This window comes from Cyclopterus lumpus, chromosome 1, assembly GCF_009769545.1.
Source record: "Cyclopterus lumpus isolate fCycLum1 chromosome 1, fCycLum1.pri, whole genome shotgun sequence".
Classification (NCBI taxonomy): Eukaryota; Metazoa; Chordata; class Actinopteri; order Perciformes; family Cyclopteridae; genus Cyclopterus; species Cyclopterus lumpus.
The window spans coordinates 26,762,252-26,786,702 of NC_046966.1; the positions used below are offsets into that span (position 1 = coordinate 26,762,252).

At 45.4% G+C, this 24,451-nt stretch overlaps 1 protein-coding gene across 1 annotated transcript in view; it reads left to right on the forward strand.

Annotated features, from left to right (window-relative positions):
- The first annotated feature begins 5,387 nt into the window (after positions 1–5,387).
- LOC117731191 (CSC1-like protein 2) overlaps positions 5,388–24,451 on the forward strand; it is a 32,354-nt gene continuing 13,290 nt past the window's right edge. Inside the window, 7 exon segments of the mRNA XM_034533373.1 lie at positions 5,388–5,703; positions 12,822–13,034; positions 15,320–15,399; positions 17,207–17,245; positions 18,957–18,999; positions 19,001–19,048; positions 21,187–21,224. Coding sequence (XP_034389264.1) covers positions 12,849–13,034; positions 15,320–15,399; positions 17,207–17,245; positions 18,957–18,999; positions 19,001–19,048; positions 21,187–21,224 — 434 coding nt within the window. The 5' untranslated portion in view covers positions 5,388–5,703; positions 12,822–12,848.

A 24,451-nucleotide genomic window follows, 5' to 3' on the forward strand; every position in this document is an offset into this window, starting at 1 on the left:
TGGTACAGTGTGGTACATTGTGGTACAGTGTGGTACAGTGTGATATAGTGTGGTACATTGTGGTACAGTGTGGTACAGTGTGGTACAGTGTGGTACATTGTGGTACAGTGTGGTACAGTGTGATATAGTGTGGTACATTGTGGTACAGTGTGGTACAGTGTGATATAGTGTGGTACATTGTGGTACAGTGTGGTACAGTGTGGTACAGTGTGGTATAGTGTGGTACAGTGTGATGTAGTGTGGTATAGTGTGGTATAGTGTGGTACAGTGTGGTACATTGTGGTACAGTGTGGTACAGTGTGATGTAGTGTGGTACAGTGTGGTACAGTGTGATATAGTGTGGTATAGTGTGGTATAGTGTGGTACAGTGTGGTACATTGTGGTATAGTGTGGTACATTGTGGTACAGTGTGGTACAGTGTGGTATAGTGTGGTACAGTGTGGTACATTGTGGTAGTGTGGTACAGTGTGGTATAGTGTGGTACAGTGTGGTATAGTGTGGTACATTGTGGTAGTGTGGTACAGTGTGGTACATTGTGGTACAGTGTGGTATAGTGTGGTACAGTGTGGTACAGTGTGGTATAGTGTGGTACAGTGTGATACAGTGTGGTACAGTGTGGTACATTGTGGTACAGTGTGGTACATTGTTGTACAGTGTGGTACAGTGTGATACAGTGTGGTACATTGTGGTACAGTGTGGTACATTGTTGTACAGTGTGGTACAGTGTGATACAGTGTGGTACAGTGTGGTACATTGTGGTACAGTGTTGTACAGTGTGGTACATTGTTCTACAGTGTGGTACAGTGTGGTACAGTGTGGTACATTGTTCTACAGTGTGGTACATTGTGGTACAGTGTGGTACAGTGTGGTACATTGTGGTACATTGTTCTACAGTGTGGTACAGTGTTGTACAGTGTGGTACATTGTGGTACAGTGTGGTACAGTGTGGTACAGTGTGATACAGTGTGGTACAGTGTGGTACATTGTGGTACAGTGTGGTACATTGTGGTACATTGTTCTACAGTGTCGGCGATGCAGAACATCGTGGTTTTGGTGGAACTCATTGATGTGTTCATTACGTTCTCTGGCCATGTCCGTGTAAATGCAATAAAAGTTCTATGTTCATCTCCACATACATGAATATGCTCTTATATATTATCTATTGTTCTGAAAGAGTTGAGATAGATATGTTAGATCTCATTGGATGATGCATGTCGTTACACCGACTGCCAGCAGGCACATTTAAAGAATGAGGCTCTTCAAATGAGCCGATACATTTTCCCAACACTGATGCTGAGAGCAGATTCATGAAAGTCAATGTACAGACGAATAAATGTGATTTGTGAATAAAGAGGATTTTCATCCACAGGAAAGTCCCCGAGCTGTGTGAGCCTACGGGCGATGTTATGTATAAATATATATATATATATGATATTAATGTTAAGAACCCAAACACGAGGGCATTAGATGTTCCGACGTTTGTGGGATGTCCACAACAAGTATAAAGCAAAAATAGTGGCTATTTTTAATCCATGGTGAATGGCGGAAGTTATAAATGTTTCCATGGAGATAAGCCACGCCCCCGAAGTCAATGAATTAACCACAAACAGTCGGGCAAGTAAACTCACACCAGTAAAGCGTTGTGAATATTCATGTGAATGCAGCATTACACATTTAACTTGTCTGATATGTTGCCATGCTTCTTGTTTAGCCCTTACAGCGGTGGCCATGTTAGATGTTCCATGATTATGGTCTGGAATTCCTCATATACATATTGGTGACTGTGGGTCAGGGGTTGGTGGTTCAATCCCCGCCCTAGTCGATGTGTCCTTGAGCAAGACACTTGACCCTGAATTGTTCCCTGTGTATGATTGCAAGCTCTGTTTTTAGCATATTTTAATGTTTCAGTACATTTCACTCGCAGCACGGAGACGGATTGACGTCCTAGCAGGAATACTTTATTGATTGCATTCACCAACATCATTGACGAAGCACTCTTACGCTAACAGCACGGACAGTTTGATCAACTCTCGCCTAACAAGCTTAACTTAGTCCCGTTCCCAGAACAGGTCAAACCTGCCTCCTGGGCTGGGAGAGCGTACGCCCCATAGACTACTTATGAGAACATACCGGTTTCCTCCACACCCCTCCTTTAACTACCAACCTGATCACCATATGAACCATTAGTACATACTGCAGCAGGAGTCTTCTGGGTCCAACTACCCAGACACCCACCAGGCTGTGCAACGCTCTTATTACGAGTCCAGAATCATCTAAAACATGACCATGAACACAAGAACCACAATACAAAACATGCAGTTAGCAGGAAACATACACAAACTGTTGTTTTATCAGTAAACCAAGGAGCAGTAAAGGCTTCCAGTTTCAGACCAACAGCATCCAATCCAAACAAACAGCACTCTAGTAACTCTTCCAGACTCATAACAGATGCCATCGAGGAACCAAACGGATTCTGCAAGTGTTATGATTTAAGTGGGGGTAAGAGATTACAAAGATATCTATAGCTAGGTTAGCATAAGTTGCCAGCTGCGCTCACAAAACGTGGCTATCTCAACATTCTGCCTTAAAAACTCATACATGAAATGCACAATAATACTTCTCTCTGCAGCTACAGCGCATGGTTTATTTAGTGGTACAGTTGACATATTTATGGTCTGCTGCTGAGGGGCACTTCAATGAATGGTAACCTCACATTATTTGAACAGCTAACTGTGTCCTGCATGGTGTTCATGAATAAGAGAGGCTAGCAGGCCTCAGCCTCCATCAAACCGTGGTAGCCACTGATCCCTTCAGTAGCTGTATTAATCAGTGTGTATGTGTATGGCTTGGTAATCATTGCAGTACAATTAACAGTTTATCTGATTCTGCAAGTTTCAGGATTCATGTGTGGGTTGGTTAGAGTTTTTTTTAGTGTAGCTAAGTTAGCATAAGTGCGAGCTGTGCTCACAAAACTTAGCTAACACTACATTCTGCCTTCAAAACTCATACATAAAATAAATGATGCTACTTCTCTCAGCAGCTAAAGGGCGGGATGTATATTACAGTGGTACAGTTTGCATCTTTATGGAGGAACCTCACCGTACACACAGCTAACTGTGTCCTGCATGGTGTTCATGAATAAGAAAGGCTAGCAGGCCACAGAACACGTCCATACCTGTATCATTCAGTGTATATGTGTATGGCTTTATTCATCACAGAACACAATAAATAAATAATTTCACGATGCAACAAAGTTTCATGACTTGTTGTGGGAATCAGTGGTTTAGAGATTACACACATATCTAGTGTAGCTACATTAAAATCAGTGGTTTAGAGATTAAACACATATCTAGTGTAGCTACATTAAAATCAGTGGTTTAGAGATTAAACACATATCTAGTGTAGCTACATTAAAATCAGTGGTTTAGAGATTACACACATATCTAGTGTAGCTACATTAAAATCAGTGGTTTAGAGATTAAACACATATCTAGTGTAGCTACATTAAAATCAGTGGTTTAGAGATTACACACATATCTAGTATAGTGTTGAGAAATGATATACTTAAAAACTAGGATAGACACCAGACACATAGGAAGGCCATAACACACCGCTTAGTTAGTTAGCACATGTATAAATTATACTACGGAGACTCTCCTCCACACAGTTCTCAGGGACCCAGATAGTTAAGCTCACCATAAATACCTCAGCTCACATAGTTCAGGGACTCAGATAGAAAGCAGGAGGCTGCAGATAAAGATCACCTGCTGACCTACTCCCTAAAACTGAGAGACAATGAGAAGATTGCACAACATACACACACATGGAGCTGCTACGCCACCTGGAGGCCAGATGATCCGTGAGCCTAGAGGGTGGGACCATCCTGTGCTCCAATGAGGCTCTCTCAAAGTCTAAACCAAGAGCCGCCTCCACCTTATAGTCGACCAATCAAAAATGCCCTTAAGGACGATATAGGCTGAGTGCGCACTCTGCTAAATTGCCCTTTTCCTTGCTAATTTAGCAAGATTTGGGACCGAGCACGTATGTTTAACTGCTGGACAGAATACTCCTGTTACAATTGAATAAATCTTCATTGATTGATTTTAATTAGCTCGTCTTGAGTCCTGATTTCACTACCGCGACAGTAGCTACGTTAAAATCACTGAATGCAGTACTTAAACATCACTGTCCAGTTGTTCTGTATAACTTTATACTGTGGGTGAGTGGTCAGCAGGTCCGTGTTTCAATCAGGGGGTTGGCGGTTCAATCCCTGCCCTAGTCGATGTGTCCTTGAGCAAGACACTTAACCCTGAATTGTTCCCTGTAGCTGTGTCTACAGTGTATGAATGTAACATGATTGTAAGTCGCTTTGGATAAAAGCGTCAGCTAAATGACATGTATTGTAATGTACTTTATAGTACTTTTTGTGAACTGTGACTGGAATTATTTAGTTGAAATGGTTTCAGAAGTAAACAGAAATTAAAGCTGCAAGCAGCGATGTGCGGGTCCTCGTTCCTCCTCCACGTCGGGGTACTGGCTGGACGCCGGCTCACGTAGGCGCATTTTATGGCCATCATAGACTTTTTTGTAGAGCAGGTCCACGTGGACATCTGTACCACATTTCAAGTCAATCGGTCATTGGGTGCAAAAAGCCTGGGCTTTTCCAACTCTAGGGGGCGCTATAGAGAAATTCTATTGTACCCAAATGTGAGACCCCCAAAATGTTGTGTTTTCCGCCAGTCCTGATATGCATGTCAAATTTAACAACTTTTGGGATATGATAAAGCCCCCAAAAAGGAAGAAAACCGTAGAGGAAAATAATAATAACTCCTCGAAAAACAATAGGAGTTATGAGGGCTTTACAATCTGTACACATACGACATCCCTGACCTTTGACCTCACATCGGATCAGGAAAAACTCCCCAAAAATAACCTTTGACAGGGAAAAAAGGGAAGAAACCTTCAGGAGAGCAACAGAGGAGGATCCCTCTCCCCGGATGGACAGATGAATAGATGTCATGTGACCAGATGAACAGAGTTACAGAGTTACATAAACACATTACATGAATATGACAATGTATGAATGGAACTCCAATCCATGAAACAGAAGGAGGTAGAGAGGAGGGGGGGCGGGGCATCCCCAAAATGTTGAGTTTGTCAAATTTAACAACTTTATGATATGATAAAGGCCCCAAAAGGGCAACAAACCCTAGAGAAGAATAATAATAACAACTCATCGAAACACAATAGGGTCCTCTACGACGAAGTCGTCCCGAGGACACTAATTAAAGTACAAATAGGAATAAAATGTACAAAAATCACAGAAGAGACTCTTATTGTGAAGGGCCCCGGTGGTGTATGGGTTGCGCCCCCTGCCGGCGGCTCCGTGCTCAGCAGCAGCAGCAGCGGCTCCGTTCCGTCTCTTCCCGGAGAGACCGCCTCCATTTTAACACCGACACCCGGCGCAGGAGCAGCGGCCCGCGGCGGACTCAGCGGCCGGCGGAGGGACACGTTTCATTCTCCAGCGAACCCCCGGAGAGAGGCTCTAGTTCCTCGGATCTGAATCCGCCTTTTCTCTCTCGGATTGCGGCGCTGCGGCGTCACACAGCCGGCGGGACGCGTGAGGCTTTAACGAGGTCTTCTTTCTGCGGGGAATTGGTCCCGATTAAGCGGCGGAGAGGAGGAGCGGCTTCTGGTGGTCAGGTAGGGGTGTGTGTGTGTGTGTGTGGGTGTGGGTGTGTGTGGGGTGTGTGTGTGTGTGTGTGTGTGTGTGTGTGTGTGTGTGTGGGGGGGGGGGGGGGGGGGATGTACGCAGAAGACACACCGAGCTGTCTGCACGTCTGTCTGCAGCTACAAGGCGAGTTCACCTCTGACTGACCGACGCTCTGGAGCTCAAACGCTGCTCTTTGGGCTCCAGGCGGCAGCGATGCGCGCTGAGGCCGCAGGAGGTGTCGCTAGGGCCGGACTGCAGGTGCAGAAGGGCCGCTGCTTCATCCGGGAGACGAGAATACAGTTTCAGGGTCCACCGTCACTGTAGCACACTAACACACAGTAACACAATAACACACAAAAACACACACACAGTAACACAATAACACACAATAACACACACACAGTAACACAATAACACACACACAGTAACACACACACACAGTAACACACAATAACACACACACACAGTAACACAATAACACACAATAACACACACACAGTAACACAATAACACACAGTAACACACACACAGTAACACAATAACACACACACAGTAACACACACACACAGTAACACACAATAACACACACACACAGTAACACAATAACACACAATAACACACACACAGTAACACAATAACACACAGTAACACACACACAGTAACACAATAACACACTGTAACACACACACTGTAACACACAGTAACACAATAACACACAGTAACACACACACAGTAACACAATAACACACTGTAACACACACACACTGTAACACACAATAACACACAGTAACACACACACAGTAACACAATAACACACACACAGTAACACAATAACACACACTAGCACAATAACACACAGTAACACACACACACTGTAACACAGTAATAACACATAGTAACACACACTGTAGCACACTAACACACAGTAACACAATAACACACAGTAACACACTAACACACAGTAACACACTAACACACTAACACACAGTAACACACTAACACACAGTAACACAATAACACACACACAGTAACACAGTAACACACAGTAACACAATAACACAGTAACACACACTGTAACACAGTAATAACACACAATAACACACAGTAACACACACTGTAACACACACTGTAACACAGTAATAACACACAGTAACACAATAACACACAGTAACACAATAACACACGGTAACACAATAACACACAGTAACACAATAACACACAGTAACACACACTGTAGCACAATAACACACAGTAACACAATAACACACGGTAACACAATAACACACAGTAACACAATAACACACAGTAACACAATAACACACGGTAACACAATAACACACAGTAACACAATAACACACAGTAACACACACTGTAGCACAATAACACACACAGTAACACAAACTGTAGCACAATAATACACAGTAACACACACACTGTAACACAATAATACACAGTAACACACACTGTAGCACAATAATACACAGTAACACACACTGTAGCACAATAATACACAGTAACACACACTGTAGCACAATAATACACAGTAACACACAATAATACACAGTAACACACAAAGTAACACACACTGTAGCAAAATAATACACAGTAACACACACAGTAACACACACTGTAGCACAATAACACACAGTAACACACAATAACACACAGTAACACACAATGTAGCACAATAACACACAGTAACACACACTTTAGCACACTTTAGCACAGTAACACATAATGACACACAGTAACACACACTGTAGCACACTAACACACAGTTACACACAATAACACACAGTAACACACACTGTAGCACAATAACACACTAACACACATTAACACACACACACTGTAGCACATTAACACACACAGTAAGACACACACACAGTAACACAATAACGCACACAATAACACACAGTAACACACACTGTAGCACAATAACACTAACACACATTAACACACACACACTGTAGCACATTAACACACTAACACACACACAGTAACACAATAACGCACACAATAACACACAGTGAGACACACACACTAACATACTGGAACACACTAACACACACAGTAACATAATAACACACACAGTAAGACACACACACACTGTAACACACACTGTAACACACACAGTAACCCACTGTTACATCGTAACATACACAGTAACACAATAACACGCATTGTAACACATACAGAGTAACACATACACACAGTACACACTAAGATAGTAACATACACAGTAACACAATAACACATAATGTAACACACACACCATAACACATACACACTGTAACACACATTGTAACATAGATACACAGTAACACAATAACACATACACACATACACACAGTAACACAATAACACGTACACACAGTAACACAGTAACACAATAACACGTACACACAGTAACACAGTAACACAATAACACGTACACACAGTAACACAGTAACACAATAACACGTACACACAGTAACACAGTAACACAATAACACGTACACACAGTAACACAGTAACACAATAACACGTACACACAGTAACACAGTAACACAATAACACATACACACAGTAACACAATAACACTGTAGCACACTGTAAAACAAAAACTCACTGTAGCATTGAATGTGTTGTAACTCTGTTAACGTTGTTCATTTTGGTCACATGCCATCTATTGTACTTCTGGTCACATGCCATCTATTGTACTTCTGGTCACATGCCATCTATTGTACTTCTGGTCACATGCCATCTATTGTACTTCTGGTCACATGCCATCTATTGTACTTCTGGTCACATGCCATCTATTGTACTTCTGGTCACATGCCATCTATTGTACTTCTGGTCACATGACATCTATTGTACTTCTGGTTACATTACATCTATTGTACTTCTGGTCACATGCCATCTATTGTACTTCTGGTCACATGACATCTATTGTACTTCTGGTTACATTACATCTATTGTTCTTCTGGTCACATGACATCTATTGTACTTCTGGTCACATGACATCTATTGTACTTCTGGTCACATGACATCTATTGTACTTCTGGTCACATGACATCTATTGTACTTCTGGTCACATGCCATCTATTGTACTTCTGGTCACATGACATCTATTGTACTTCTGGTTACATTACATCTATTGTACTTCTGGTCACATGCCATCTATTGTACTTCTGGTCACATGCCATCTATTGTACTTCTGGTTACATTACATCTATTGTTCTTCTGGTCACATGACATCTATTGTACTTCTGGTCACATGACATCTATTGTACTTCTGGTCACATGACATCTATTGTACTTCTGGTCACATGACATCTATTGTACTTCTGGTCACATGACATCTATTGTACTTCTGGTCACATGACATCTATTGTACTTCTGGTCACATGACATCTATTGTACTTCTGGTCACATGACATCTATTGTACTTCTGGTTACATTACATCTATTGTTCTTCTGGTCACATGACATCTATTGTACTTCTGTCCATCCTGGTAGAGGATCCTCCTCTGTTGCTCTCCCTGAGGTTTCTGCCCCTTTTCTCAGCTCATCAAGTTTTTTTGGGGGCGAGTTGTTCCTGTTCTGATGTGAGGGTCAAAGGTCAGAGGATGCCGTATGAGTACAGGTGTGTGTGGTGGTGAGGGGGCCTCAGGTGTGTGGTGGTAAGGAGGCCCCAGGTGTGGTGATGAGGGGGCCTCAGGTCTATGGTGGTGTGTGGTGGTGAAGAGGCCCCAGTAGTGTGGTGGTGAGGGGGCCTCAGGTCTGTGGTGGTGTGTGGTGGTGAAGGGGCCTCAGGTCTGTGGTGGTGAGGGGGCCTCAGGTCTGTGGTGGTGAGGGGGCCTCAGGTCTGTGGTGGTGAGGGGGCCTCAGGTGTGTGGTGGCGAGGGGGCCTCAGGTGTGTGGTGGCGAGGGGGCCTCAGGTCTGTGGTGGTGAGGGGGCCTCAGGTGTGTGGTGGTGAGGGGGCCTCAGGTGTGTGGTGGCGAGGGGGCTTCAGGTCTGGTGGTGAGGAGGCCTCAGGTGTGTGGTGGCGAGGGGGCTTCAGGTCTGGTGGTGAGGAGGCCTCAGGTGTGTGGTGGCGAGGGGGCTTCAGGTCTGTGGTGGTGAGGGGGCCTCAGGTCTGTGGTGGTGAGGGGGCCTCAGGTCTGTGGTGGCGAGGGGGCTTCAGGTCTGGTGGTGAGGAGGCCTCAGGTGTGTGGTGGCGAGGGGGCTTTAGGTCTGTGGTGGTGTGTGGTGGTGAGGGGGCCTCAGGTCTGGTGGTGAGGGGGCCTCAGGTGTGTGGTGGCGAGGGGGCCTCAGGTCTGGTGGTGAGGGGGCCTCAGGTGTGTGGTGGCGAGGGGGCTTCAGGTCTGGTGGTGAGGAGGCCTCAGGTGTGTGGTGGTGAGGGGTCTCTGGAGAGGTGAACCTGAGGCATTTAGGAAGTAAACTAATTGTATTAATCATGAATATGTTGTCAGCCGGCGCCACGGAGGCTCAACTGTCTTTGTTATCTTCGGGTTTGCAGAAGCAGGAAGCAGCGAGGAGACGGTTTCTTTTTTTTGTTCCTGAACGTTTCGCTGTTTCTCAGAATCTCCTGAAACCTTTTAATAGAGCTTCACCTGATTGTTTCAGACCAGGACTAAACTATCAGTTCAGGCCAGTTGAGGTCTTAGACCAGAACTATATTATCAGGGGCTAGTGGAGGTCTTATACTAGGTCTAAACTATCGGAGGGTAGTTGAGGTCTTAGACCAGGACTAAACTATAAGAAGGTAGTGGAGGTCTTAGGCCAGGACTAAACCATGAGGGACTGGTCAGATAAAGGACTCATCTCTGTATTGGTCTTGTTAGACATTAGTGCTGATAAAGGACTCATATCCGTACTGGTTTTGTTAGACCTTAGTGCTGATAAAGGACTCGTCTCTGTACTGGTCTTGTTATACCTTAGTGCTGATAAAGGACTCATCTCTGTACTGGTCTTGTTAGACCTTAGTGCTGATAAAGGACTCATCTCTGTACTGGTCTTGTTAGACCTTTAGTGCTGATAAAGGACTCATCTCTGTACTGGTCTTGTTAGACCTTAGTGCTGATAAAGGACTCATCTCTGTACTGGTCTTGTTAGACCTTAGTGCTGATAAAGGACACATCCCCGTACTGGTCTTGTTAGACCTTAGTGCTGATAAAGGACACATCCCCGTACTGGTCTTGTTAGACCTTAGTGCTGATAAAGGACTCATCTCCGTACTGGTCTTGTTAGACCTTAGTGCTGATAAAGGACTCATCTCTGTACTGGTCTTATTAGACCTTAGTGCTGATAAAGGACTCATCTCTGTACTGGTATTATTAGACCTTAGTGCTGCGTTCGACACCATTGATCATGACATCCTATTACAGAGACTGGATCAGTCGATTGGCATTTCAGGTACCGCACTAAGTTGGTTTAAATCCTATTTATCAGATCGATCTCAGTTTGTATTTGTAAACGATGAAGCCTCAATGACCACCAACGTTAATCACGGAGTTCCACAAGGTTCTGTACTTGGACCAATTTTATTTACCTTATATATGCTTCCTTTGGGCAACATTATCAGGAAACACTGCATAAACTTTCATTGCTATGCAGACGATACTCAATTATATCTATGGATCAAACCAGAGGAGACCAACCAGCTCGCTAAAATTCAAGAATGTCTTAAAGACATAAAAACATGGATGACCTGCAACTTCCTGATGTTAAACTCAGACAAAACTGAAGTTATTTTACTGGCCCTGAACACCTCAGAGATCAATTATCTGGTGATGTGGTTTCTGTAGATGGCATTGCCCTGGCATCCAACACCACTGTAAAGAATCTCTAGTTATCTTTGACCCAGACTTGTCCTTTAACTCCACGTTAAGCAAATCTCAAGGATTGCATTTTATCATCTACGTAACATTTCAAAAATCAGGCACATCTTGTCTCAAAAAGATGCAGAAAAGCTGGTTCACACGTTTGTTACTTCCAGACTAGATTACTGCAACTCCTTATTATCAGGCTGCTCTAATAAGTCTCTTAAGTCCCTCCAGTTGATCCAGAATGCTGCAGCTCGTGTACTCACAAAAACTAAGAAAAGAGATCACATGACTCCTGTATTAGCTGCTCTGCACTGGCTCCCTGTAAAATCAAGAATCACATTTAAAATTCTTCTCCTCACCTACAAAGCCTTGATTGGTGATGCACCATCATATCTTAAGGAGCTTGTAGTACCATATTGCCCCACTAGAGAGCTGCGCTCACTAAATGTGGGGCTACTTGTGGTTCCTAGAGTCCTAAAAAGTAGGATGGGAGCCAGAGCCTTCAGTTATCAAGCTCCTCTTTTATGGAACCAGCTTCCACTTTCAGTCCTGGAGGCAGACACAGTCACCTCATTTAAGAATAGACTTAAGACTTTCCTCTTTAATAGCCCTTATAGTTAGGGCTGAATCAGGTTTGCCCTGGTCCAGCCCCTTGATATGCTGCTATAGGCTTATAGGCTGCTGGGGGATGTTTTAGGATACACTGAGCACCTATCTCCTCTTCTCTCTCTCCTTATGGATGAATTTACATCTCTCCATTGCACCTTATTAACTCTGCTTCCTCCCCGGAGTCGTTGTGACTTCACGTCTCATAGGGTCCATTGGACCTGGAGGTGTCTGATGCTGGTGAGCCGGCCTCCCATTGGCCCTGCTGATGCCCCGCCCCCCCTCCTCTCTACCTCCTTCTGTTTCATGGATTGGAGTTCCATTCATACATTGTCATATTCATGTAATGTGTTTATGTAACTCTGTAACTCTGTTCATCTGGTCACATGACATCTATTCTTCTGTCCATCCGGGGAGAGGGATCCTCCTCTGTTCTCTCCTGAAGGTTTCTTCCCTTTTTTCCCTGTCAAAGGTTATTTTTTGGAGTTGTTCCTGATCCGATGTGAGGTCAAAGGTCAGGGATGTCGTATGTGTACAGATTGTAAAGCCCTCTGAGGGGAGTTTGTGATGTGTGATATTGGGCTATACAAAATAAACTGAATTGAATTGAAATAACCCTCAGGACCCTTAGGAACGGGTCTCAGCTGATGGGTTCCCCTTGTCTAACGGTTCCCCGTTCTCCCCCCAGGTTCCCTGCCAGGATGCAGCAGTGAGCATGCTCCCGGTGCTGATCCTCACCATGGTCCTCGGCGGCCATGCGTGCAGTGGCCAGGACAACCGCTCCGCCCACAACGAGTCCAAAGACTTCTGCTACTCGGCCCGCATCCGCAGCACCGTGCTGCAGGGGCTGCCATTCGGGGGCGTGCCCACCGTGCTGGCCCTGGACTTCATGTGCTTCCTGGTGAGGATGATGTGTTCCTCCTCTTCCTCCTTCTCCTCTTCCTCCTTCTCTATCTCTTCATTCTCCTCTTCCTCCTCCTTCTCCTCTTCCTCTTTCTCTATCTCTTCATTCTCTTATTCCTCTTTCTCCTATTCCTATTCCTCCTCCTCTTTCTCCTCTTTTTCCTCTTTCTCTTTATTCTCTTCCTCCTCCCCTTTTTCCTTTTTCTCTTTATTCTCCTCTTCCTCTTCCTCTTTCTCCTATTCCCAATCCTCTTCCTCTTTCACCTATTCCTCCTCCTCTTTCTCCTATTCCTCCTCCTCTTCCTCCTTCTCTATCTCTTCCTTCTCCTCTTTCTCTTTCTCCTCTTCCTCTTTCTCTTTCTCCTATTCCCAATCCTCTTCCTCTTTCACCTATTCCTCCTCCTCTTTCTCCTCTTCCTCCTCCTCCTCTTTCTCTTTATTCTCTTCCTCCTCCTCCTCTTTCTCTTATTCCTCCCCTTTTTCCTCTTCCTTTTCCTCTTTCTCTTTCTTCTCCTCTTCCTCTTTCTCTTTCTCCTATTCCCAATCCTCTTCCTCTTTCACCTATCCCTCCTCATCCTCTTCCTTTTCCTCTTTCTCCTCTTCCTCCTCCTCTTTCTCTTTCTCCTTTTCCTCCTCCTCTTTCTCTTTCTCTTTCTCCTCTTCCTCTTTCACCTATTCCTCCTCCTCTTCTCCTCTTCCTTTCCTTTTTCTCCTCTTTCTCCTCCTCTTTCTCCTCTTCCTCCTCCTCATCTTTCTCTTTATTCTCTTCCTCCTCCTCTTTCTCTTATTCCTCCTCCTCTTTCTCCTCTTCCTTTTCCTTTTTCTCCTCTTTCTCCTCCTCTTTCTCCTCTTCCTCCTCCTCATCTTTCTCTTTATTCTCTTCCTCCTCCTCTTTCTCTTATTCCTCCTCCTCTTTCTCCTCTTCCTTTTCCTCTTTCTCTTTCTCCTCTTCCTCTTTCTCTTTCTCCTATTCCCAATCCTCTTCCTCTTTCACCTATTCCTCCTCATCTTTCTCCTCTTCCTTTTCCTCTTTCTCCTCTTCCTCCTCCTCCTCCTCTTTCTCTTTCTCCTCTTCCTCTTCCTTTTCCTCCTCCTCTTTCTCCTCTTCCTTTTCCTCTTTCTCTTTCTCCTCTTCCTCTTTCACCTATTCCTCCTCCTCTTTCTCCTCTTCCTCCTCCTCTTTCTCCTCTTCCTCTTTCTCCTCTTCCTCCTTCTCTATCTCTTCATTCTCCTCTTCCTCTTTCTCCTCTTCCTCCTTCTCTATCTCTTCATTCTCCTCTTCCTCTTTCTCCTCTTCCTCCTTCTCTATCTCTTCATTCTCCTCTTCCTCATCCTCTTTCTCCTCTTCCTCCTTCTCTATCTCTTCATTCTCCTCTTCCTCATCCTCTTTCTCCTATTCCTCTTTCTCTTCCTCCTTCTCCTCTTCCTCCTTCTCTATCTCTTCATTCTCCTTTTCCTCTTTCTCTTTCTCCTATTTCTCATTTTCTTCCTCTTCCTCTTTCTCTATCTCTTCTCTCTTATTCCTCTTTCTCCTATTCCTATTCCTCCTCCTCTTTCTCCTCTTCCTCCTCCTCTTTCTCTTTCTCTTTCTCCTCTTCCTCTTTCACCTATTCCTCCTCCTCTTTCTCCTCTTCCTTTTCCTCTTTCTCCTCCTCTTTCTCTTTCTCCTCTTCCTCCTCCTCTTTCTCTTTCTCCTCTTCCTCTTTCACCTATTCCTCCTCCTCTTTCTCCTCTTCCTCTTCCTCTTTCACCTATTCCTCCTCCTCTTCCTCCTCCTCTTTCTCTTTCTCCTATTCCTATTCCTCCTCCTCTTTCTCCTTCCTCCTCCTCTTTCTCTTTCTCTTTCTCCTCTTCCTCTTTCACCTATTCCTCCTCCTCTTTCTCCTCTTCCTTTTCCTCTTCCTCCTCCTCCTCCTCTTTCTCCTCTTCCTCCTCCTCTTTCTCTTTCTCCTCTTCCTCCCCCCTGCTGACTGATCCAAAGTACTCATGTTGGTGTCATGTTGAATCCGGAGCAGCTCTGGTGTTGCATTGTGGGAGCTGCACAGTATGTGGTGTGTTCACTGACTGTTGGAAAAATCAATACTGTTCCATCAGCCTTTAACGATAGATTCACGGTGGCATCACTGCTTTTACTGCGTTTCTCTCCGTGACCTTTGACCTCTGGCAAGGTGCTCTCTAACAGGAAGTCCTCTTTCTCTCCTTCCTCCTTCTGTCTGTGACCTTTGACCTCTACCCCGCAGCAAGGTGCTCTCTAACAGGAAGTCCTCCTCTCTTCTTCTGCAGGTGCTGCTCTTCGTCTTTTCCATTCTACGCAAGGTCGCGTGGGACTACGGCCGCCTGGCGCTGGTCACCGACGCCGACAGGTAAACTCACCTTTGACCTTTACATTCATTGGTTTGGGTCGCAAACATTGATGCCATGCAGCCGGTGGTTCCCAACATGGGGTCGGGACCCGTCTGAGGGTCACAGCGAGAATAACGGGGCCCGTTCCTCGAAGAGATGCAAATGGCTCTCTGCTGGAGGTTGGAGCAGATGTTTGTCAACAGATGTTTGTCAACAGATGTTTGTCAACAGATGTTTGTGAGCAGATGTTTGTCAACAGATGTTTGTGAGCAGATGTTTGTCAACAGATGTTTGTGAGCAGATGTTTTGTCAACAGATGTTGTGAGCAGATGTTTGTCAACAGATGTTTGTGAGCAGATGTTTGTCAACATATGTTTGTGAGCAGATGTTTGTCAACAGATGTTTGTGAGCAGATGTTTGTCAACAGATGTTTGTGAGCAGATGTTTGTCAACAGATGTTTGTCAACAGATGTTTGTGAGCAGATGTTTGTCAACAGATGTTTGTCAACAGATGTTTGTGAGCAGATGTTTGTCAACAGATGTTTGTCAACAGATGTTTGTGAGCAGATGTTTGTCAACAGATGTTTGTCAACAGATGTTTGTGAGCAGATGTTTGTCAACAGATGTTTGTCAACAGATGTTTGTGAGCAGATGTTTGTCAACAGATGTTTGTCAACAGATGTTTGTGAGCAGATGTTTGTCAACAGATGTTTGTCAACAGATGTTTGTGAGCAGATGTTTGTGAGCAGATGTTTGTCAACAGATGTTTGTGAGCAGATGTTTGTCAACAGATGTTTGTGAGCAGATGTTTGTCAACAGATGTTTGTGAGCAGATGTTTGTGAGCAGATGTTTGTCAACAGATGTTTGTGAGCAGATGTTTGTCAACAGATGTTTGTGAGCAGATGTTTGTCAACAGATGTTTGTCAACAGATGTTTGTGAGCAGATGTTTGTCTACAGATGTTTGTCAACAGATGTTTGTGAGCAGATGTTTGTCAACAGATGTTTGTCAACAGATGTTTGTCTACAGATGTTTGTTAACAGATGTTTGTCAACAGATGTTTGTGAGCAGATGTTTGTCAACAGATGTTTGTGAGCAGATGTTTGTCAACAGATGTTTGTGAGCAGATGTTTGTCAACAGATGTTTGTGAGCAGATGTTTGTGAGCAGATGTTGTCAACAGATGTTTGTGAGCAGATGTTTGTGAGCAGATGTTTGTCAACAGATGTTTGTGAGCAGATGTTTGTCAACAGATGTTTGTGAGCAGATGTTTGTGAGCAGATGTTTGTCAACAGATGTTTGTGAGCAGATGTTTGTCAACAGATGTTTGTCAACAGATGTTTGTCTACAGATGTTTGTCTACAGATGTTTGTCTACAGATGTTTGTGAGCAGATGTTTGTGATGTTTGTGAGCAGATGTTTGTCAACAGATGTTTGTGAGCAGATGTTTGTCTACAGATGTTTGTCTACAGATGTTTGTCAACAGATGTTTGTGAGCAGATGTTTGTGATGTTTGTGAGCAGATGTTTGTCTACAGATGTTTGTCTACAGATGTTTGTTTACAGATGTTTGTCTACAGATGTTTGTTTACAGATGTTTGTCAACAGATGTTTGTCAACAGATGTTTGTCTACAGATGTTTGTTTACAGATGTTTGTCTACAGATGTTTGTTTACAGATGTTTGTCTACAGATGTTTGTCTGGTTAAACTTCTCAGCACTAGTATCGACCAATAAAACCCGACGCTCACTGTTTCAGACTTTATCAAGGTGAAGATGTTAGTGCTCTGGCAGCAGCTTGTGATTCTTCTCTCTGTTTCCGCCCTGAAGACTGAAGCAGCGTTTCAGCGGCCTCGAGGAGCAGGAATAGTATGTCTGGTTTGTCCACTTCCTCCTCCGGGTACATTAACAGGGTGCCGCTCTCTGGTTGGTGCTTTAACACGACTTACCCTACAGGACAACAGGTGCTACTACAAGCATGCAGTTATTACATGAACGTGTTCGACCTGTCGACGTCATAGAGACGTCACAATGACGTCACAGTGACATCATGATGACGTCACTGTGACAGCATGATGATGTCACTGCCAAGTCATTTTATATTAATGGAATTTTCTAGCAGACTGTTGGACAATGACAAGGCTGAGTAATGAACCCTTGGCTCCTCTTCCTAGAGGCCCCAGACCTACAGGGCTCCTCCCCCAGAGGCCCCAGACCTACAGGGGGTCCTGATTACCAGGGCCCCCTCTCCTAGAGGCCCCAGACCTACAGGCTCCTCCCCCAGAGGCCCCAGACCTACAGGGGGTCCTGATTACCAGGGCCCCCTCTCCTAGAGGCCCCAGACCTACAGGGCTCCTCCCCCAGAGGCCCCAGACCTACAGGGGGTCCTGATTACCAGGGCCCCCTCTCCTAGAGGCCCCAGACCTACAGGGCTCCTCCCCAGAGGCCCCAGACCTACAGGGGGTCCTGATTACCAGGGCCCCCTCTCCTAGAGGCCCCAGACCTACAGGCTCCTCCCCAGAGGCCCCAGACCTACAGGGGGTCCTGATTACCAGGGCCCCCTCTCCTAGAGGCCCGAGACCTACAGGGCTCCTCCCCCAGAGGCCCCAGACCTACAGGGGGTCCTGATTACCAGGGCCCCTCTCCTAGAGGCCCGAGACCTACAGGGCTCCTCCCCCAGAGGCCCCAGACCTACAGGGGGTCCTGATTACCAGGGCCCCCTCTCCTAGAGGCCCGAGACCTACAGGGCTCCTCCCCCAGAGGCCCCAGACCTACAGGGGGTCCTGATTACCAGGGCCCCCCCTAGAGGCTCCAGGATAAAAAGTCTGGATCTTTCTCTGTTGGTAGATGTAATGCTAACGGGTGTTATGCTAACGCATGTGATGCTAATGGGTGTGTTGCTAACAAAGGTGATGCTAACGGGTTTATTGCTAACGGGTGTGATGCTAACACTCATAACTTCTCCCCATGTGTTACCGTTGTCCAGCTGGAGACGAGACCGAGATAACTATGAACCGGTCAACAGGTACACACTGTTTGTAGCTCAGTGTGTCGTCAATCCTGTGGCGTGCTAGCTAGCTAGTTAGCTTACCCACTTAAACAGAAGTCCCTTAAGTCACAGTTGAAGTAAGAATATCAGGTGAAAGTCCTGCATTGACATTGTTCCAAGTATTCTGTGCTAAACGTACTTTAAAGCTCATCAGCGTTCTTTACTTAAATGGAAAAACCCACTTCAATGAGATTCATATATATGTGTTATTGTTGGTAAACTCTGTGACAGCGATGCCATGTGGACGGGAGCCGCAGCACCACAACAAAACCAATTCTTATTTATTATATTTCCAGTTTCTAGTTGTTGTTTTAGTTTCCAGGTAAATTCCCCCTTTGTCAATAAAGTTTGATCTCAACTCGCCTGGAAACGCCTTCACAGAGGCAGGTGGATGTTTGTGTTCACTTCCTGTTAGCGCCCCCTGTTGCTCAACTCAGTTCAATCGGCTTTCAGACGCATAGGTCAAAGGTCAGAGCGGCTACGTGCTAGCGGCTAACACGTCAGCTGACTGCTTCCTGTGTGTGTCCACAGCGTTGCCTCGGCGATGCACTCTGAGACGCCCGACCGTTACGAAACGCCTCACCTCCGTGTCGTCCTCTGTGGACTTCGACCAGAGGGACAACGTAAGGACTGCTTTGTCTCTTACTGCTCTTCCTCACTGTGTCCTCTTCCTCACTGTCTCCTCTTCCTCACTGTGTCCTCTTCCTCACTGTCTCCTCTTCCTCACTGTCTCCTCTTCCTCGCTGTCTCCTCTTCCTCGCTGTCTCCTCTTCCTCACTGTGTCCTCTTCCTCACTGTCTCCTCTTCCTCACTGTCTCCTCTTCCTCACTGTCTCCTCTTCCTCACTGTGTCCTCTTCCTCGCTGTCTCCTCTTCCTCACTGTCTCCTCTTCCTCACTGTGTCCTCCTCTTCACTGTCTCCTCTTCCTCACTGTCTCCTCTTCCTCACTGTGTCCTCTTCCTCGCTGTCTCCTCTTCCTCACTGTGTCCTCCTCTTCACTGTGTCCTCCTCCTCACTGTGTCCTCTTCCTCACTGTGTCCTCTTCCTCACTGTCTCCTCTTCCTCGCTGTCTCCTCTTCCTCGCTGTCTCCTCTTCCTCACTGTGTCCTCTTCCTCACTGTCTCCTCTTCCTCACTGTCTCCTCTTCCTCACTGTGTCCTCTTCCTCACTGTGTCCTCTTCCTCACTGTCTCCTCTTCCTCACTGTGTCCTCTTCCTCGCTGTCTCCTCTTCTTCACTGTCTCCTCTTCCTCACTGTCTCCTCTTCCTCACTGTCTCCTCTTCCTCACTGTGTCCTCTTCCTCACTGTGTCCTCTTCCTCACTGTCTCCTCTTCCTCACTGTCTCCTCCTCCTCACTGTGTCCTCTTCCTCACTGTCTCCTCTTCCTCACTGTCTCCTCCTCCTCACTGTGTCCTCTTCTTCACTGTCTCCTCTTCCTCACTGTCTCCTCTTCCTCACTGTGTCCTCTTCCTCACTGTCTCCTCTTCCTCACTGTCTCCTCTTCCTCGCTGTCTCCTCTTCCTCGCTGTCTCCTCTTCCTCACTGTGTCCTCTTCCTCACTGTCTCCTCTTCCTCACTGTCTCCTCTTCCTCACTGTCTCCTCTTCCTCACTGTGTCCTCTTCCTCGCTGTCTCCTCTTCCTCACTGTCTCCTCTTCCTCACTGTGTCCTCTTCCTCGCTGTCTCCTCTTCCTCACTGTCTCCTCTTCCTCACTGTGTCCTCCTCTTCACTGTCTCCTCTTCCTCACTGTCTCCTCTTCCTCACTGTGTCCTCTTCCTCGCTGTCTCCTCTTCCTCACTGTGTCCTCCTCTTCACTGTGTCCTCCTCCTCACTGTGTCCTCTTCCTCACTGTCTCCTCTTCCTCACTGTCTCCTCTTCCTCGCTGTCTCCTCTTCCTCGCTGTCTCCTCTTCCTCACTGTGTCCTCTTCCTCACTGTCTCCTCTTCCTCACTGTCTCCTCTTCCTCACTGTGTCCTCTTCCTCACTGTGTCCTCTTCCTCACTGTCTCCTCTTCCTCACTGTGTCCTCTTCCTCGCTGTCTCCTCTTCTTCACTGTCTCCTCTTCCTCACTGTCTCCTCTTCCTCACTGTCTCCTCTTCCTCACTGTGTCCTCTTCCTCACTGTGTCCTCTTCCTCACTGTCTCCTCTTCCTCACTGTCTCCTCCTCCTCACTGTGTCCTCTTCCTCACTGTCTCCTCTTCCTCACTGTCTCCTCCTCCTCACTGTGTCCTCTTCTTCACTGTCTCCTCTTCCTCACTGTCTCCTCTTCCTCACTGTGTCCTCTTCCTCACTGTGTCCTCTTCCTCACTGTGTCCTCTTCCTCACTGTCTCCTCTTCCTCACTGTCTCCTCCTCCTCACTGTGTCCTCTTCCTCACTGTCTCCTCTTCCTCACTGTCTCCTCCTCCTCACTGTGTCCTCTTCTTCACTGTCTCCTCCTCCTCACTGTCTCCTCCTCCTCACTGTGTCCTCTTCCTCACTGTCTCCTCTTCCTCACTGTCTCCTCCTCCTCACTGTGTCCTCTTCTTCACTGTCTCCTCTTCCTCACTGTCTCCTCCTCCTCACTGTCTCCTCCTCCTCACTGTGTCCTGTGTCCTCTTCCTCACTGTGTCCTCTTCCTCACTGTCTCCTCTTCTTCACTGTGTCCTCTTCCTCACTGTCTCCTCCTCTTCACTGTCTCCTCTTCCTCACTGTCTCCTCTTCCTCACTGTCTCCTCCTCTTCACTGTCTCCTCCTCCTGATGATCTGTGTTTTTACCTGCAGGGTTTCTGCTCGTGGCTGACGGCCATCTTCAGAATAAAGTGAGTACCATAAATGCTTTGTGTAGTAATAAATAACAATACTAAGTAGCATTGATCGGGCCCTCATTTGATAACTGTTAATCACTAAAGTGTTTAGATTGTACTGACCACATTTGAAGTCTATCCGATGATTTACCTCGGAGCAGATTGTTATTTTAAAGCATGTAAAAATCACACAAAAGTCAAAATGGCCGACTTCTGGTACGGTTTAGAGCAGTGGTCACCAGATCCCTGACCTCTGACCTCTGCCTTGGTGACAGGCGAGATCTCCTATTGAGGCGTTGAGAGGAACAGACTGTCCAGACTTTTTATTTGTTCTCATTGTGATTGAAATCAAACACTTTGGTCCAGCTTTCAACTGGATGTGACCAAGAACACTCATTGACTTTCAACATAAAAGTCAATTATTTGTTAAGCGCACACAATATGAAGAAGAAAAACACATTTACAATGAGCAGGATGAAGTCCCAATATTAATGTTACAACACTGACAACATGCTCAGTCAGTTACTCATGGAAGTTCAGTTCAGCTCACAATGTGACTCCAGTCTGTGAGCCGTCTGTGATGAACACTGTCTGTGATGGACACTGTCTGTGATGGACACTGTCTGTGATGAACACTGTCTGTGATGGACACTGTCTGTGATGGACACTGTCTGTGATGGACACTGTCTGTGATGAACACTGTCTGTGATGAACACTGTCTGTGATGGACACTGTCTGTGATGGACACTGTCTGTGATGGACACTGTCTGTGATGAACACTGTCTGTGATGGACACTGTCTGTGATGGACACTGTCTGTGATGAACACTGTCTGTGATGGACACTGTCTGTGATGGACACTGTCTGTGATGAACACTGTCTGTGATGGACACTGTCTGTGATGAACACTGTCTGTGATGGACACTGTCTGTGATGAACACTGTCTGTGAGCTTGTAGTTGGGCTCCTGGATTTTCATTTGGTGATTTTCTGAACTCCACTTTCGGGACAAATTTGGCATTCATGAAAGTTTTTCTTAGAAGATAATAACAATAAAGTGCAACCTGTGAAAAACTAAACAAAACAAGTTCAAATATTTGGAAATAGAGTTTTTTACTGAGTTTTACACTGAATCTAAAAACAACAATATTGTGCAACCTGTGCAAAACAAAATGAGTACAGATATGTGTGAGCCATCATGTTTTATCAGCATTAGTGGCAATGAGCTGCTTTCCACTACAACTCTTTTTAAAACGGGGTGCGATGCTTGATACGGCCACTCTCAATTCATGCTCAATGTTGAGCTTTTGTTTTGAAGGGCAACGGCAGAAAAGCCACTCTCAATTCATGCTCAATGTTGAGCTTTTGTTTTGAAGGGCAACGGCAGAAAAGCCACTCTCAATTCATGCTCAATGTTGAGCTTTTGTTTTGAAGGGCATCGGCAGAAAAGCCACTCTCAATTCATGCTCAATGTTGAGCTTTTGTTTTGAAGGGCAACGGCAGAAAAGCCACTCTCAATTTTATGCTCAATGTTGAGCTTTTGTTTTGAAGGGCATCAGCAGAAAAGCCACTCTCAATTCATGCTCAATGTTGAGCTTTTGTTTTGAAGGGCATCAGCAGAAAAGCCACTCTCAATTCATGCTCAATGTTGAGCTTTTGTTTTGAAGGGCATCAGCAGAAAAGCCACTCTCAATTCATGCTCAATGTTGAGCTTTTGTTTTGAAGGGGCATCAGCAGAAAAGCCACTCTCAATTCATGCTCAATGTTGAGCTTTTGTTTGAAGGGCATCAGCAGAAAGCCACTCTCAATTCATGCTCAATGTTGAGCTTTTGTTTGAAGGGCATCAGCAGAAAAGCCACTCTCAATTCATGCTCAATGTTGAGCTTTTGTTTTGAAGGGCATCAGCAGAAAAGCCACTCTCAATTCATGCTCAATGTTGAGCTTTTGTTTTGAAGGGCATCAGCAGAAAAGCCACTCTCAATTCATGCTCAATGTTGAGCTTTTGTTTTGAAGGGCAACGGCAGAAAAAGCCACTCTCAATTCATGCTCAATGTTGAGCTTTTGTTTTGAAGGGCATCGGCAGAAAAGCCACTCTCAATTCATGCTCAATGTTGAGCTTTTGTTTTGAAGGGCAACGGCAGAAAAGCCACTCTCAATTTTATGCTCAATGTTGAGCTTTTGTTTTGAAGGGCATCAGCAGAAAAGCCACTCTCAATTCATGCTCAATGTTGAGCTTTTGTTTTGAAGGGCATCAGCAGAAAAGCCACTCTCAATTCATGCTCAATGTTGAGCTTTTGTTTTGAAGGGCATCAGCAGAAAAGCCACTCTCAATTCATGCTCAATGTTGAGCTTTGTTTTGAAGGGCATCAGCAGAAAAGCCACTCTCAATTCATGCTCAATGTTGAGCTTTTGTTTTGAAGGGCATCAGCAGAAAAGCCACTCTCAATTCATGCTCAATGTTGAGCTTTTGTTTTGAAGGGCATCAGCAGAAAAGCCACTCTCAATTCATGCTCAATGTTGAGCTTTTGTTTTGAAGGGCATCAGCAGAAAAGCCACTCTCCGTAACCTGTTAACGCCGTGACGTAAACATGTACACGAAGGTACAAGCACTTCATGTATATTAATGTCTTAGTTTTATGTCCGTGTGCTTTGTAATTTTGTAATAGATGAAGTTCTCGATAAAGGTCTTTCTCATGTCCAGGACTACGTTCCCCTCATCGGGAGAACAGCTGAGAACACATTTACAGGCGTTCATGAATCAGGCGATCAGAGATCTTTCTGACGTTGATCTTCTGAAGACACTTTTTGAGAATGAGGAACAATGTGTTTCTATTTTCATTTTATTTTGGAGAGCGGCGGAGACACGTCTCAGTTTGGAGCATGGCCCCAAGAGACTTTCTTTTTTGTTTACATGTGTTCCATATGCCAACCAAGTGTTAGACATGTAGGCCAAACTAGGCGCTGGGGCAGCTTACATTCATATTTGTAGCCGAATCACCATTTTGAAGAAATAACATCCTATTAGGTAACTACATCTCTGACTTTAAATGTGCGTGCCAAGTTTAGTTGCGTATCGAGCACGTTTAGTCCCTCCAAAGCCCCTTTGTTGTTTTATGCGAAGAATGGGTTGCCACGGCAACAGCGTAACCCAAAACAATAAATGCTTTGTGTGATGGCATCATGAAAGTCCTACGTTTGTGTGTTGATGTCGATCTGATCTAAGAGGAGCTAGCCAAAGTATAGA